Source organism: Mangifera indica, chromosome 7, assembly GCF_011075055.1.
Source record: "Mangifera indica cultivar Alphonso chromosome 7, CATAS_Mindica_2.1, whole genome shotgun sequence".
NCBI lineage: Eukaryota > Viridiplantae > Streptophyta > Magnoliopsida > Sapindales > Anacardiaceae > Mangifera > Mangifera indica.
The window spans coordinates 17,497,821-17,513,090 of NC_058143.1; the positions used below are offsets into that span (position 1 = coordinate 17,497,821).

At 34.7% G+C, this 15,270-nt stretch overlaps 4 protein-coding genes across 4 annotated transcripts; 3 read left to right on the forward strand and 1 right to left on the reverse strand.

Moving 5' to 3' along the window:
- The first annotated feature begins 2,341 nt into the window (after nt 1-2,341).
- On the forward strand, nt 2,342-3,822 carry LOC123221939 (polygalacturonase-like). The gene is made up of 4 exons (XM_044644929.1): nt 2,342-2,803; nt 2,884-3,173; nt 3,261-3,489; nt 3,578-3,822. The coding sequence occupies exons 1-4, from the start codon at nt 2,357-2,359 to the stop codon at nt 3,794-3,796; spliced, it is 1,185 nt and encodes a 394-aa protein (XP_044500864.1). The 5' UTR covers nt 2,342-2,356; the 3' UTR covers nt 3,797-3,822.
- A 2,371-nt stretch (nt 3,823-6,193) lies between these two features.
- On the forward strand, nt 6,194-7,633 carry LOC123221537 (polygalacturonase-like). The gene is made up of 4 exons (XM_044644370.1): nt 6,194-6,640; nt 6,720-7,009; nt 7,098-7,326; nt 7,415-7,633. The coding sequence occupies exons 1-4, from the start codon at nt 6,194-6,196 to the stop codon at nt 7,631-7,633; spliced, it is 1,185 nt and encodes a 394-aa protein (XP_044500305.1).
- Nucleotides 7,634-9,227: 1,594 nt separating this feature from the next.
- Nucleotides 9,228-11,147, forward strand: LOC123221538 (polygalacturonase-like). The gene is made up of 4 exons (XM_044644371.1): nt 9,228-9,659; nt 9,733-10,022; nt 10,588-10,816; nt 10,929-11,147. The coding sequence occupies exons 1-4, from the start codon at nt 9,228-9,230 to the stop codon at nt 11,145-11,147; spliced, it is 1,170 nt and encodes a 389-aa protein (XP_044500306.1).
- A 582-nt stretch (nt 11,148-11,729) lies between these two features.
- Nucleotides 11,730-13,478, reverse strand: LOC123221646 (BI1-like protein). Its single transcript, XM_044644516.1, has 4 exons — nt 13,138-13,478; nt 12,553-12,666; nt 12,278-12,435; nt 11,730-12,159 (listed from the first exon to the last, which is right to left on the reverse strand). The coding sequence occupies exons 1-4, from the start codon at nt 13,406-13,408 to the stop codon at nt 11,953-11,955; spliced, it is 750 nt and encodes a 249-aa protein (XP_044500451.1). The 5' UTR covers nt 13,409-13,478; the 3' UTR covers nt 11,730-11,952.
- Nucleotides 13,479-15,270: the final 1,792 nt, after the last annotated feature.

Sequence of the window (15,270 nt, forward strand, 5' to 3'; positions counted from 1 at the left end):
AGAGAGGCCATGAGAAGGAGAGGGCCGTGAAGTAAAACCAATCCGGCCGGAGACCACGACGCGACTTGAGAGAGTGCGAGAGAGCCGGTTCATAGACATAGAGGGAGTAATAAGGAGCTTTGGTTGTAACTGGATATGGGGGTTAAACTTAAACATCTGCATGGCCATGGCTGTTCCTTTGTAGAATTTTTTTCAGGCGTTCGAGGGCTTCAAATAAATGTAATTTATATAGGTGTTTGTGCATAATACATGAGGAATGCCGCTTAAGCTTGAAAGAATTTACAGCATTGTCATCTTCCTTCTTCTATTGGAATATTTTACCTATCATTTACCTTTTATTTACAATTTATATGTGATGTTTTTGAAGGGAAAGAAGGAACAATTTCTGGCGATGGCAGGTCGAGAAGGTGTTACTGAATCAAGTTCAACTTAACTATATATTTGAGTTTTTCTTATTAACTATGAAAGTGTATGCTAAAACAGTAGTTAATGAAGAAAGATGAAAATGGTACACAAGGGGCATGATGAGCATCCCATAAAAGATGGAACAAAAAAGAACACAAAAAAGAGCAATTTCCCAGAAGGGCTCTGCAGCTGCATGCCAATGCCAAATATGTAAAACCTGCAAAAAAAGTGTCCATGAATCAGAAACCAAATCATGTCAGATTCCATAGCAAGAAAAGTTTCTTAAGATCATTAATTTGACTTTACTTGTTGGCAGTGACTTAAGTTTTCTTTAGTCTATGCCTATATATTTCAAAAATAGTGAGACTAGCTGTTCTTTCTAACTATAGTAGTAAGTTGTAGAACCAGAATCATGTCTGGTTTTGATTACCAACATTTGAAAATCAAACCTGAAGCGGTTTTTTCTTTTCTCTGGAAAACTGAAGAACCATTCTATTACAAAGAAAATTTTGAACTGTGAGAATGATTTGGATGATTCATCATTAAGAAATCTTACATCTTACTGATTAATCAAGGACAAAATGAGACAATAAAACTTAAGAGTTAACAAAACTTATAAAACATTAGAATTTAAAAAAAAAAAACTTAAGTTTAAGTCTTTATTATATTTATAAAACCTTGATTTATTTGATATAATATTTGTTAGTTCGATCACCGTACCTTATTTTATCCATTCAACCAACAAAGGAGGGATCCCAGTATGCTAAAAAATTATTATCCTAGTGATTAAGATAAATTATTAGATTAAAATGAATGGCTCCTTCTCAAATAGTTGTGCTGCTGAATTAAGTTATGCAGAAGCAATGTGACAAACAAGCTACTGGTTAACGTGTAAAGCAAATTAATTAGATGGATTGAAATGCACGTACGTTTATTAGACTGAGCCTTAGCAGCATTAATCATAGTAATTACTTAATCGAATACAGAGAACATAACCCTTCAATTTATAATTAAGGCTTTGCTTTGGTGATTTCTTTTGTTCTGCTGTCATCGTTTCTGAAGATAAGCTTAGGTTGTTTGCTTTCGGGTGTAAAATAAACATTTACTTAAAAAATAAAAAAATAAAAAAATACTAACAAAATATGGACCAAACTTGAGCACACCAACATCCAAACAGAAAATGTTAAGATAAATTATATGTGTAGATATCACTTTTTCAAACTAAAAAAGAAAAATATAATGACTTTCAAAACAAAATATGAAAATTATCTAATTTTCCTAACAAATCTTTAAAAAATGACATTTACAACCCTATATTAACAACTCAATCCAAGTTATAACTAACCCTTGATTTTGACATATACATAACAAATCATCTTTTTCAAACTCAGAAGGTAACAATTGTCATTTCGTCAAATATTAGGTGCGACATTTTATTTGACCTTATTTCAGTGAAAGGTTAAACAACAAACCTTTAATGTTAATTTTGACGCATTAATGCTTAAATTTACGAGTGTGGAAGGAGTTTAAGAATTTATTCCGAAAAACTCAATGCGTGATAATGCTATTAATATTGTATGAATTAAGCAGGAGTCAGCCGTGGCCGTGGCCGTGCATTAGGAAATACGTAAGAAAATGCATTAATGTTACATGAGATAATAGCAGGAGTCAGCCATGGCTGTGCATTGGAAATCACGGAATAAGAAAATACATGTAAGAGACCAACAATCGCCATGGCGCTGGTTTCGTTAAATGTCATGTACCCTTGCGACTTTCTTCGAATCTACTTTATTCCCCTTATCTAATCCAAACAACTGTAAAAAATATTAATGTTTTTGGTAAATGGCCGAACGGTTTCAACTTCTTCCCCACCAACTCATCCTAACTATAACTGCTTGTAACTTCTTCTCAGCTATCATCAGATCTCTTTCTTTCTTTGATTTCAGAAAAAATGGTGAAAGGGTTCTTCAGTAATCATTTTTACTTGTTTCTTCTCATTCTCTTTATTTACTCATACCCATCATCGGCGGCAACAAGTTATAATGTTTTAAGCTTTGGAGCCAAAGGCAATGGTGTAACGGATTCCACCCAAGCATTTTACGAAACATGGGCTGCAGCCTGTGGCTCTGCTGAATCAGCCATAATTTATGTACCAGAAGGAAGATATTTGCTTGGCTCTATCAATTTTCAAGGTGACTGTAAAAATTCGGATATTACAATTGGCATTGATGGAGCACTGGTGGCTCCGGCGGACTACCGTGTACTGGGTCAAGCTGATAGCTGGCTAAGCTTTGAAGGGGTCAGTGGTGTTTCCGTTATCGGTGGAGCACTGGATGCTATGGGAACAGCGCTGTGGATTTGCAAGGCTAAAGGCTCAGACTGTCCCAAGGGAGCCACGGTGAGTATTGCATAACTTAATTTGCTGCTAGTTTGGTTTACAGTAATAGCTTTATTTTTATTTTTTGCCCTGTCTTGCAGACACTGAGCTTTAGCAACTCAAACAACATCAGAATCAATGGAGTCATGTCACTAAACAGCCAAATGTTTCACATTGTCATCAAAGGTTGCCAAAATGTTCTCGTTGAAGATGTTAAAGTCATAGCTGCCGGCGACAGCCCCAACACCGATGGCGTTCATGTCCAGTTCTCTCGAAATGTCAAGATCTCGAGCTCCTCCATTAAAACTGGCGATGACTGCATCTCCATCGGGCCTGGCACCAAGAACTTATTCATTGAGGATGTCACATGCGGCCCTGGCCATGGCATTAGGTATATTACAACTAGTAATGTTATGTGCATATATTTTTTAATACACAAATAAGTATTAATTTATCTGGGTATATATTTAATTTGCAGCATTGGGAGCCTAGCAAAAGATATGAATGAGGAAGGAGTTCAGAATGTGAAAGTGAAACGCACAACTTTTTTAGATACTCAAAATGGATTTAGAATAAAGTCATGGGCAAGGCCTAGCAATGGATTTGTTCAAGGCATTTGGTTCATGGATGCTGTTATGAGAAATGTTCAAAACCCCATTATCATCGACCAAAACTACTGCCCTCACAACTTAAATTGTCCGGGCCAGGTAAAGATTTACCAAAGTTCTACTTCATAAATGGAAAATATTAGATCCTTTATGTTCTAAATATTTTTGTTTGTTGTTCATCCTGCAGGTTTCTGGTATTCAAATTAGTGATGTAACATATAAAAATATTCGAGGAACGTCTGCTACAGCAGTTGCCATAAAGTTAGATTGCAGCACAATGTACCCTTGCAGAGGGATAAGATTGCAGAATGTGAATTTGAAGTATTTAAACCAGGTGGCTCAATCATCTTGTAGTAATGCAGTTGGGCAGGAACTTGGCATGGTTCAGCCCAGCAATTGTCTGTGAATTTTGAATTGTAATGAAAAATCTTTGTTGTGGATGATAAAATGTAACTGTATGTTATTCATTTTATCAGTTCTTTTCCCAAATAAATTCTTTTATCTTCGGTCGTTACTACTAAATATGTTCATGTTTGACGAGCTTACATATTTGCTCTGTGATTGACTGTCCGGTAGCCACCCTAGAAGACGACTTCTTCACTCTATTTAATTGAACACCAACTCTTTGACTTCTCAATTTCAAACACTTCTACTTTCCCTCTAACTGCTCTATTTTGAGTCTAGGATGTCACCCTTACGTATATTTTAAAATTATTTAATTATATAATATATATATATATATATATATCTTTAATTATGTATTTAAAATATATACATGTGATTTTACTTATTATTTTATAATAAGCTAAAAAATTTATTTTCACATCAAGTTTAGTGTATTCTTAAACTTCTATCTGTAAAGTTTTAAAAACTCAAATATTCATCATTCTGTTAAAATTAAAGATAAAAATGTTATTTAATTAAAAATATTAAAAATTAAATTTCATCATATTTCCCTCATTTTATATAAAATATAACCATTTGTTTTACTAATAGTTTTGAGAAGTTGTATTTTTCTCCTTAAGGTTTTATTTTTTTCCATCACCATACTTCGATGAACTTTGTTGTCTCTGATCGCATTCTCTCTCTCTCAATTTCTCTTATCTCTCTCTACTATTCTACAAGGATTCAACGAGAGAAAGTGGGAAGAAGACAGGAGAAGAGGAACAAAGATGGTGGGAAGGAGACCATTGACGGGAGAAGATGAGACTCAGGGACACTAGCTAATGGTCGTCGAAAAAAAAGAGAAAAAACTCTAAAAAAAAAATTATCACTTTTAAAATTTTAAACGGAGAAAATGATTGAATTTTTAAACTAAAAAAAAAAAATATGATACAAATTTTTAAGTAGATGATATTTTTATATTTAACTTTAACAAAAAATTTTAATATAAGAATAAATATTTAAATTTTTAAAACTTTACAACTAAAAATTTGGGAATACACTAATCTTGGGAGAGGATTATCTTTTGGCCTTTATAATATTTTTAATTGAAAAAATGCCCTAAATTCATTAAACTTCACGTCAACTGCCTTAATTTGAAAAAATGCCAATAAATATATTTTTTTTAACTTACCAAAAAATATGCATTGGCATAATTACAAAGATTAATTGTTTTCTAATTCACAAAGCCACACTAATCAAAATTAAGATTTTACTTAATTACTAGTAAAGAATTTAATTAAACCAATACTAGAAATTTTCTGTCGCATTAGATTTATACGTAAATCCATTTTTTTATATGATTTTACTTAAATTTATACGTAAAGTTTATAAAAAGGTATTTATACATCTAATATTTATTAATTAATTTCTTTTATATTAATTAAGAATTACGAAACTTGATACATGTAAGAGAGAGACAGTCGTTTCGGCGCTGTTTTCTTCAGGATTCATTCACATTTCTTCAGCTTTACGCCATTTCTTCCGTCTAATCCAACCATATGTATCTTTCGGGCTGTTTTTCTCTACAAATAAAATAAATTATAAAAATTTATTAATAAAATTTGATAGGATAGTATTTAATTGATTAATTAAAAAAATAATTATATTATTCAATTATAAATTATTATCTTGATTATATAAAAGATTTATTCGTATATATAGTTTTATTTTATTCTAATAGATTAATTTGTTATCTCTCTTAATTTAAATATTATCTTAATTTATCTCGATATTTAAATAATGATGTATTATCATATAATTGAATATTATTTTATTTTTAATTTTTAATTAATTAATTATATAATGACACATTATTATTTTTTTATAAAATAGTGTATATAATATTATTCTGGAATTTTATGATGGTTGTGGTTTTAGCAAAACCTTGAATCCACGTTGAGTTCCACTCAAGCCCTAACTCTGCCATTCGGAGAAGAAGCTCTCTCTCTTACGAAAAAAGCAATCCATGATAATGCAATTGATATGGTACGAATTAAGCAGTAGTCAGCCGTGGCTGTGCATTGGGAATTACGTAAGGAAATACATTAACATTGCATGTGATAATGGCAGGAGTCAGCCATGGCTGTGCATTAGAAATCACGTAATAAGAAAATACATGTAAGAGACCAACAATCGCCATGGCGCTGCTTTCTTTAAATTTCATTTACCCTTTCGACTTTCTTCGAGTCTACTTGATTCCTGCTTATCTAATCCAAACAACTGTAAAAAATATTAATGTTTTTGGCATAAATAGCTGAACGGTTTCAACTTCTTCCCCACAAACTCATCCTAACTATAACTGCTTGCAACTTCTTCTCAGCTATCGTCAGATCTCTTGCTTTCTTTGATTTCATATAAAATGGTGAAAAGGTTCCTCAGTAATCATTTTTACTTGTTTCTTCTCATTCTCTCTATTTACTCGTACCCATCATCGGCGGCAACAAGATATAATGTTTTAAGCTTTGGAGCCAAAGGCAATGGTGTGACGGATTCCACCCAAGCATTTAACGAAACATGGGCTGCAGCCTGTGGCTCTGCTGAATCAGCCATAATTTATGTACCAAAAGGAAGATATTTGCTTGGCTCTATCAATTTTCAAGGTGACTGTAAAAATTCGGATATTACACTTCGCATTGATGGAACACTGGTGGCTCCGGCGGACTACCGTGTACTGGGTCAAGCTGATAGCTGGCTAAGCTTTAAAGGGGTCAGCGGTGTTTCCGTTATCGGTGGAGCACTGGATGCTATGGGAACAGCGCTGTGGAATTGCAAGGCTAAAGGCTCAAACTGTCCCAATGGAGCCACGGTGAGTATTACATAACTTAATTTGCTGCTAGTTTGGCTTACAGTTTAGCTTTATTTTGATTTTATGCGTTGTCTTGCAGACACTGAGCTTTAGCAACTCAAACAACATCAGAATCAATGGAGTCATGTCACTAAACAGCCAAATGTTTCACATTGTCATCAACGGTTGCCAAAATGTTCTCGTTGAAGGTGTTAAAGTCATAGCGGCCGGCGATAGCCCCAACACCGACGGCGTTCATGTCCAGTTATCTCGAAATGTCAAGATCTCGAGCTCCTCCATTAAAACTGGCGATGACTGCATCTCCATCGGCCCTGGCACCAAGAACTTATTCATTGAGGATGTCACATGCGGCCCTGGCCATGGCATTAGGTACATTTCAACTAGTAATGTTATGTTAATACATTTTTTAAGTATACAAATGAGTACTAATTTCTCTGGATATATATTTAATTTGCAGCATTGGGAGCCTAGCGAAAGATATGAATGAGGAAGGAGTTCAAAATGTGACAGTGAAAAACACAACTTTTTTAGGTACTCAAAATGGATTTAGAATAAAGTCATGGGCAAGGCCTAGCAATGGATTTGTTCAAGGCATTTGGTTCATGGATGCTGTTATGAGAAATGTTCAAAACCCCATTATCATCGACCAAAACTACTGCCCTCACAACTTAAATTGTCCGGGCCAGGTAAAGATTTGCCAAAGTTCTACTTCACAAATGGGAAATATTAGATCCTTTATGTTCTAAATATGTTTGTTTGTTGTTCATCCTGCAGGTTTCTGGTATACAAATTAGTGATGTAACATATCAAAATATTCGAGGAACGTCTGCTACAGCAGTTGCCATAAAGTTAGATTGCAGCACAAAGTACCCTTGCAGGGGGATAAGATTGCAGAATGTGAATTTGAAGTATTTAAACCAGGTGGCTCAATCATCTTGTAGTAATGCAGTTGGGAAGGAACTTGGCATGGTTCAACCCAGCAATTGTTTGTAATATTAAATTGTAATGAAAATGCTTTTGTACATGGTAAGATGGAACTGTATGTCATTCATTTTATTATTTCTTTTCCTAAATAAATTCTTTTCTTTTCATTGCCACCTGAGTTTCCATTTCCACCTCTGCTTTCAAATAACTCATTTCGATTCATTTCTTTCATAATCTCAATTTTTATCTCTTTTTTTCACCACCAAACCCTGACTATTCTCTTCTAAATTACATTATTTATATCTAAACACACATGCCACTCACTGTCACTCTTAACAGTTTGACAGTCTCACATATCAAACACCTTTACTTTCATTCTCAATGCAGTCTCAAGTAATTCTGTTTGAAAAGATATTGTACAAAGGACCATTTTAGTTGAGTGAAGCTGAAGATCTAAGATTTATTGAGAATAAGAGATTTAACTTTATGGAATAACAGTAAGATATTGTACAAAATTAGAGAAGAAGAAGAAGAATAAGGTAGAAGAAAAGGAAAAATGGTCTTCCTATCCTTCCATACTAGGATTTTCCTTAACACAATGAGCTTGTATCTCTTCGTAATAAGGGTGATAAAGCCAACCCGAAGGATTTTTTTTTTTTTTTTGGGTAAGTGATAATATATTAGAAAAACCAATCGAAACCTTCAAAAGATCAGCAGACAAAAACTTGAATCTCTTGACCGAAGAGAGAACAAGAGACTGGCGACTAAAACGCACCATAGGACAGATCTCCTAGGTTGCGCAAACAACAAGGAGAGACTAACTTCCTCTTGAAGCCTATCTAAGAAAATACAAAGTTAGAGTTCAAGAGGGGCACCAAAGAATTTACAAGGACAAACAAACCACCAAGAACAGAAAATACAGAGGAAGCCAGCCCGCCAGGGCTAAACAAAGAGCTTGACACGGAGAATCTATGCCTTGACCACCTTACCACCTTCACAATAGGCGATCTCAGGAAGACCAAGAAGCAACGCCTCTGGCAGGGGAGAAAGCAGAATTCCATACAAGAATTTTTGTGTAGAAACTTTTTCCTGAGAAGGCAAAGTTGGTAGCTTTCATTAATTACTATCAAGAATTTTAATGTGAGAAAGGCTCTGGATTGTTTAATTCCTACATCAATGGCCTTTCGGCTAATCATTTATTTTTGGTGAAGAGAATGAAGACTTTTCTAATTCCCTAAATTCTATGCAACTGATTGTCGGGCGCTGCCTGAATCCTCTTCATCAAATTTTTGCCCTGCTTTACAAGTTTCTTCGCTTAGCCATTAATTCAGAATTTATGATTAATTTCCAGCTCAAAATAATATCATCAGAAGTTTCAGCTGAATATTCTCCGATCAGTTACTGATTACAATGAACGTACGAGCCCCAGGCGCATTAATTAGAGGGGTATTAAATATTTTTCCGGCGCTGCTTTCTGTGGGTTTCATTTTGCAGCTGAAATCATTCATTCCTTCTTATCTAATCTATCAGTTTCATCTTCCCCTACGTGCTTTTGAAAAAATAACTACACCCTCGCTTTTCAACTTCCACCCCTCAACTCTTCCTTACTAACGTCTTTAAATTCTTCATTTCTAGCTTCCCCGTGTGCTTTAATTCAGAAAAAATGAAGTTTCTTACTTTCCTTTACACGTTTCTGATTGTATGCTTGCATTCATCTTCTGCAGCCACCAACTATAATGTGTTGAGTTTTGGAGCCAAAGGCGATGGAGTAACAGACTCCACTCAAGCATTTCTCAATGCATGGGCTGCAGCCTGTGGCTCTACAGAATCAACCACCATTTATGTACCAAAAGGAACTTACTTGCTCGGCTCCTCCGTGGCTTTTAAAGGCGACTGCAAAAGCTCTGATATTAAAATACTCATTGATGGAACACTGGTGGCTCCGTTAGATTACAATGTCCTTGGTGAAGCTGATAATTGGCTAAGCTTTGAAGGGGTTGACAATGTTTCCATCGTCGGTGGGACAGTGAATGCAAATGGATCGGCTTTATGGGCTTGCAAGGCTGCCAGCTATAATTGTCCCACCGGAGCCACGGTATTGCAGAATTACTTTGTTTAACTGCTTTAACATTTTCTTTTTCTGATTTGACTTTTCTACTGGATTGCAGACATTGAGCTTTACAAACTCAAACAATATCAGAATCAATGGAGTTTCGTCACTAAACAGTCAGATGTTTCACATTGTGATCAACGGTTGTCAAGATATCCATATTGAAGAAGTTAATGTCACAGCTGCTAGTGATAGTCCCAACACAGATGGTATACATGTTCAGTACTCTCGAAATGTAATGATTACAAACTCGTCTATACAAACTGGGGACGACTGTATCTCCATTGGCCCGGGAACGAAGAACTTGTGGATTGAAAGTATCACCTGTGGTCCTGGCCATGGCATAAGGTGATATTTCTTAATGCAATTCTAATTCGTAAGATCTACACATAAATTATAAAATTTTGAATTAAATATTTTAAAATTATAGAAATACTTGGAATATTGCCTTGTAATTTAAATCCATAAATCCACGGAGATTATATAAATGAAGTGCCCAACTTTTGTTTCTGAAACCTGACAACTTTCAATGGAAAAACTATAAATTATAGTCTATAATACATAGGATTTTAGATTGAGCACCTAGTCAATATATATGATAGGTCTTCCATCAAAGATTGCCTTAAGGCTTATGCTAGTATTATCAATTCAAATAATAACTTTTAAGTATATTAAGTTTATTTTTATCAATCACTTAAAGTTTATCTGTTGTTAGACTATTTAATTATTAGATTTTATTAAATTATAATTATAATTAATATTAGCTTACATATGTAATTTTTCTACCAATTTATTCCCTGAAAACTGTATATTTATGGAATTTTACTACAAACCCTGTTACAGTGCCTATTTTTCAAAAAAATGATTTTCCTGGAGGACTTTATTTCCGTGGATGGCGGTTTCGGTTTTGCAGCATTGGAAGCCTAGGCAAAGACATGGATGAACAAGGAGTAGAAAATGTGACTGTCCAGAAGACCTTTTTTAAAGGTACCAAGAATGGGTTTAGGATAAAGTCTTGGGCGAGGCCTAGCAATGGATTTGTTGAAGGTGTTCGATTCATTAATGCCACCATACAAAATGTTCAAAACCCTATCGTCATTGACCAAAACTATTGCCCTCACAAGTTAAATTGTCCTCGCCAAGTAAGAAAATCCCATATGAATTTCTTTATATTATAATCATTGCACAAAAGGAGCAAGAAAATATATGCAGAACTAATTTCAATTTGATTTTGATTTTGTTCTGTGATATTAGGTATCTGGGGTAAGAATTAGAGATGTAATGTATCAAGACATTGAAGGAACATCGGCAACAACTGTGGCTATAAAATTTGATTGTAGTACTTTGTATCCATGCACAGAGGTTCGATTGCAGAATGTAAATTTGACATATTTGAATCATGTGGCTCAATCTTCTTGTAATAATGTGATAGGAGAGACACTTGGATTGGTTCAACCAAATACTTGTCTGTAATGAACAAGTAAAATATATATAAGAAAAAGACATTTTTGTACATGAAATTGATGAAAGGTTTACAATTTGTTTGATGATTTTTTACCTACCAAAAAATGCATTTCTTGCCAAGTCTAGAGAATATCAGAAAATTATGGTCCAACTATCATGCAGGGGAATGAATAACAATAAAAACTATATATCCAAATAAATCTTATTAATGTATCAGTATAAACAGAGATGATAACATATGATTGGATGATGATATAAATAGGAATGCCTTCAATGCAATGATAGATATAACGAACAAATCCAAGCAGCAACCACAGATTAATTAGGACTGGAATGTCAACACGATCGGTTATACTTCCAGATAACCATATATTGCAAGCCCTCAAAGCTGCTGCCAAGCTGAAAACCAAATATAATCATCTATGTATAATAACGTCTTATTTCCATCAATTTTTCTCATTGACTGTGTTCAATGAAAAACCAACATGCTGCCATCCATTCCAAACTCTAAATGAATCAATAAGCATGCTATTCCAGTATCCATCCAGTGACAGCATCTCAAGCAAAATTCATGAATAATTAAAAAACACATTTGCAGAGGGCAAGAGCATCAAATGTATAAATATCCCAATTATATGTCTGTTTATCACACTTAAGAAAGTTTGCGAGGACACTAACACGAGTACATGGGAACATGTACAATATCTTCAATACCATGGTTCATACTTCAGTTTCAAATTTAAAGTACATATAAACTGGCCAACACATGGTCTGTTTCAAGACTAACCCAGGCTGGTTGTAGACCACTGTATGCCTAACTGTCAGCTGACCTCAGCACCCGCAAAATGGAAATGAACAGGTTCAGTATATCCAAATAAAGAGTGACAGAGGCCAAAATATATTGGTCATATGTGAAGCGCTTGATCAAATTATCAGTGTCATAAACAATGTATCCACAGAAGACCAGGGCACTAATTCCACCATATACAGCGACAGTAGTTGATCCAAGAGGAAAGAACATCTGGAGCATAACACAAGGCTTATCAAATAATGTAAGAAAACTACCAAACATGTATGCCAATTCATGCATTTATTTATTGTAGATAACAAGGTAATTCAACAAAACCGAGACCTCATACCTGCATAAAGCTAGTCAGGACAAGGATAATGAGGCTGGTGAATAAAATTGGTCCAAGGAAGCTGAAGTCCTTGCCCTTCTTAGAGGCCCAGAAAGTGTAGCCAGTTAAAGAGCATACTACAGCTGAGGTTAGAATTAGTGCTTCAAGCACAATCCTACCTGAAAACAAATTGAATGCATAACAAGGATCAAGTCACAGTTGTAGAAGCTAGAGGAAAATGGACAGCGCCACTAGGCGGAGTAAATTCAAGTGAACAGAAAAGCTACTATACTGACTTGAGGAATTAGCGCAGGTCACGGCAACAGGGAGACTTATTGACACAGTGAAGAGACCAAGAACAATCAGGTTCACAGGGTGCTTCTGGTGATACACATGCAACGGCCACAACACTGCACGGATTTTAGATCCAATATAAAGTTAATATCAACAACACAGATGTCAGCAAAGAACAAAATTCTACGGGGCGCCCAATCTTGAACACATGAAGTATAAACTCATCAGACGTATTCACATAAAATTTTAAATATACATATCTTTCACATGTAATCATATCTATGTTAAAGAATGATGTCTTGTTTATACCAGAAGGAAATTATATTGACTGTAAAAGGATAAATCAAGACCCAAATAATAACTATATAGATGGTTCCCGTATGAGATCAGATTCAATTCCATCGGGGTACCAAATTCAAGGGACTACCAACAAATATTCCGAAAATTTCCCAAACAATTGAAAGATAAATCATAATCCAATTAAAACACAGATTAAAAAATCCATTAAATTAACTAACCTAGCGAATGTTGAAATCAGCCAAATGAATCTAGTAAAAGAATAAAAATGATAAGAGATATGAACATACAGATGAAGGGGAGGAGGGAGAGGAGAATGATGAGGCCGGAACTGCCCCTGAGGAGATCGTTGATGGGAGAGTAGAGGACGGTGACGAAGGAGACCAAAGTGGTCAACACGATCTGGGCGGCCAAAATTCCGTAGACCTTACGGATGAATCCCCATCGGAGTTGGTTTTCCCCAAGGCTAATACCTGGGTACAGTTGATCACCGCAGCCGCCCTCTAGGTCTACATTGAATTTCTCGTCGTCTTTGGTCCTCACGCTCTCGTAACCCGACATCTCTCTCGCTCAACGGATTTTTCTTTCTCTTATTTTAATTTTGAATATTTTTCTCGGCTAATTTGCACTTCTAATAATAATAGCTAGCATAATAGTTGACGACGGTGGTTAGAGGTATGTTAGTGTAACTGGTTGGTTAAACTTTGTGTGTAAAGGACAGTCGCATCGTGGTTGGCTTTTTCCTAATCTAATGCCTGTTAATGCTGTTATGCGACCCACACGTTTTCTGTGTAACTCTGACGATGACGTTTAGTCTTGGCTGACCCCGTTGCATACGTCTCGGATCCAACCAAATTTCCAATGAATTTCAATATCCCACCCATAACTAGGAAATTTATCGGAAAAAATTAATTAAAATGTTTATTAATCGAAAAACATTGCAAAAATACTTTTAAAATTTAAAAAACAAAAGACCAATTTTTCAATGTGATTAGATTTTCAAATTTTAAATTAAAAAAATAATACTCAATCACATGATAATATATAAATATATATTTTTTTATATATTCAAAATAAATATATATAATATTACTATTCTAATAAATTAACTTTCATGGTCAATAATCAAAAGGTTATAAAGTCTTCAAAGACTTGGCTTATTCGTCACGATCACTTCCTATTCATTTTCCAGGCAATTCATACAACCAAAGGTGAGAGCTTCGCGAGACTAGATGCAAAAATATCTACAGGTAATTCTTAATTGCATGAAAAAGGAGAAGGTAAAACAGTGTTCCAAAAGTATTTCAGTAACTCCTCTTGCTGACTTAGAGCACAATCAAGGAATAGAAAGTTACAAGCAACAATGACAGAAATTTTACATGACCTACCACCCAAAACAAAGTTACCAAACAAGGATCATCCAACCTATAATTTTTTGAGAGACTCTCAACCAATCTCTGATTTTTCATTGTGCTTCTTCCACCTCTACATTTATGAAACATTGCATTCCTTCTGCTATGTATCCTTGCTTTTGATATAATGATGATTTTTTCTTCTTCCACCTCTCCATTTGATGAAACGTTGCATTCCCTTTGCTTTGTATCTTTGCTCTTCTATGTTGATGATTACGGCCCTCGGCTCTATTACACATAATGGCCCACAGTTTTCTACATGGATGATTACGGCCTTGGCCTCTATTACACATAATGGTCCACATTTTTTTTTTTTTTGCTTGTTTTACCATTCTAATTTGACACAGCATTTTAACCATCCTCCCTCATAGATTCAAGTGTTGGATTATATCATCGATATTTTAGCTTTCTCCTTGATTCAACTAAACGTTAATCTACAGTATATATGACTTTCCAAATACCTGAAGTTGGTGTGGCATCCAGCACCATTCCAATCACCCTGTCAACATCAAGTAGAGGTGTGATCAATATTGAGAAATAGCAAGAACTGAAGTTTGATGAAGATTATATTACCTCTATCGGTTTTGGATCAAGTGAGAGTACAACACTGGCTTGCTCAGTGATTCTCCGTCAAGACAGAGTAGAATAAGAATTATTCATTATCAAAACAACCAACCAAATAAGTTGAATGTAAGCACATGATTAATCCTTATCTATTCAATCTGTTTTGTAAAGATTTCAAGAGAGAATGGAAAATTTCTGTAAGCTTTGCGCTATGTTCATCTTGAATTTCAATTCAAAAGAATAAACGGATTTAAAAAGAAAAACATTGTGAACACATGCTATCAAGTTACTTCAACAAAAGATATCAATAAATTGATCTCAGTGTTGTTCAAAGAAGTCCTCTAAAATGTCATCTTTAGGTAAAAAGTGAAAATTTTAATTCAAACATTTTCATCCTTAACACATATTATGAAGCACATTAATAGATTATAACATAGGAGTCAATAG

Coding starts and splice junctions, on each gene's coding strand:
- LOC123221646 (XM_044644516.1), bottom strand. CDS start 13,408: ATGTCGGGTTACGAGAGCGTGAGGACCAAAGACGACGAGAAATTCAAT. Junction 12,436..12,552: donor GACCTGCGCTAATTCCTCAA/GTCAGTATAGTA, acceptor ATTTGTTTTCAG/GTAGGATTGTGCTTGAAGCA. Junction 12,160..12,277: donor TCCTGACTAGCTTTATGCAG/GTATGAGGTCTC, acceptor GTTATGCTCCAG/ATGTTCTTTCCTCTTGGATC.
- LOC123221537 (XM_044644370.1), top strand. CDS start 6,194: ATGGTGAAAAGGTTCCTCAGTAATCATTTTTACTTGTTTCTTCTCATT. Junction 6,641..6,719: donor ACTGTCCCAATGGAGCCACG/GTGAGTATTACA, acceptor GTTGTCTTGCAG/ACACTGAGCTTTAGCAACTC. Junction 7,010..7,097: donor GGCCCTGGCCATGGCATTAG/GTACATTTCAAC, acceptor TTTAATTTGCAG/CATTGGGAGCCTAGCGAAAG.
- LOC123221939 (XM_044644929.1), top strand. CDS start 2,357: ATGGTGAAAGGGTTCTTCAGTAATCATTTTTACTTGTTTCTTCTCATT. Junction 2,804..2,883: donor ACTGTCCCAAGGGAGCCACG/GTGAGTATTGCA, acceptor CCTGTCTTGCAG/ACACTGAGCTTTAGCAACTC. Junction 3,174..3,260: donor GGCCCTGGCCATGGCATTAG/GTATATTACAAC, acceptor TTTAATTTGCAG/CATTGGGAGCCTAGCAAAAG.
- LOC123221538 (XM_044644371.1), top strand. CDS start 9,228: ATGAAGTTTCTTACTTTCCTTTACACGTTTCTGATTGTATGCTTGCAT. Junction 10,023..10,587: donor GGTCCTGGCCATGGCATAAG/GTGATATTTCTT, acceptor TCGGTTTTGCAG/CATTGGAAGCCTAGGCAAAG. Junction 10,817..10,928: donor AGTTAAATTGTCCTCGCCAA/GTAAGAAAATCC, acceptor CTGTGATATTAG/GTATCTGGGGTAAGAATTAG.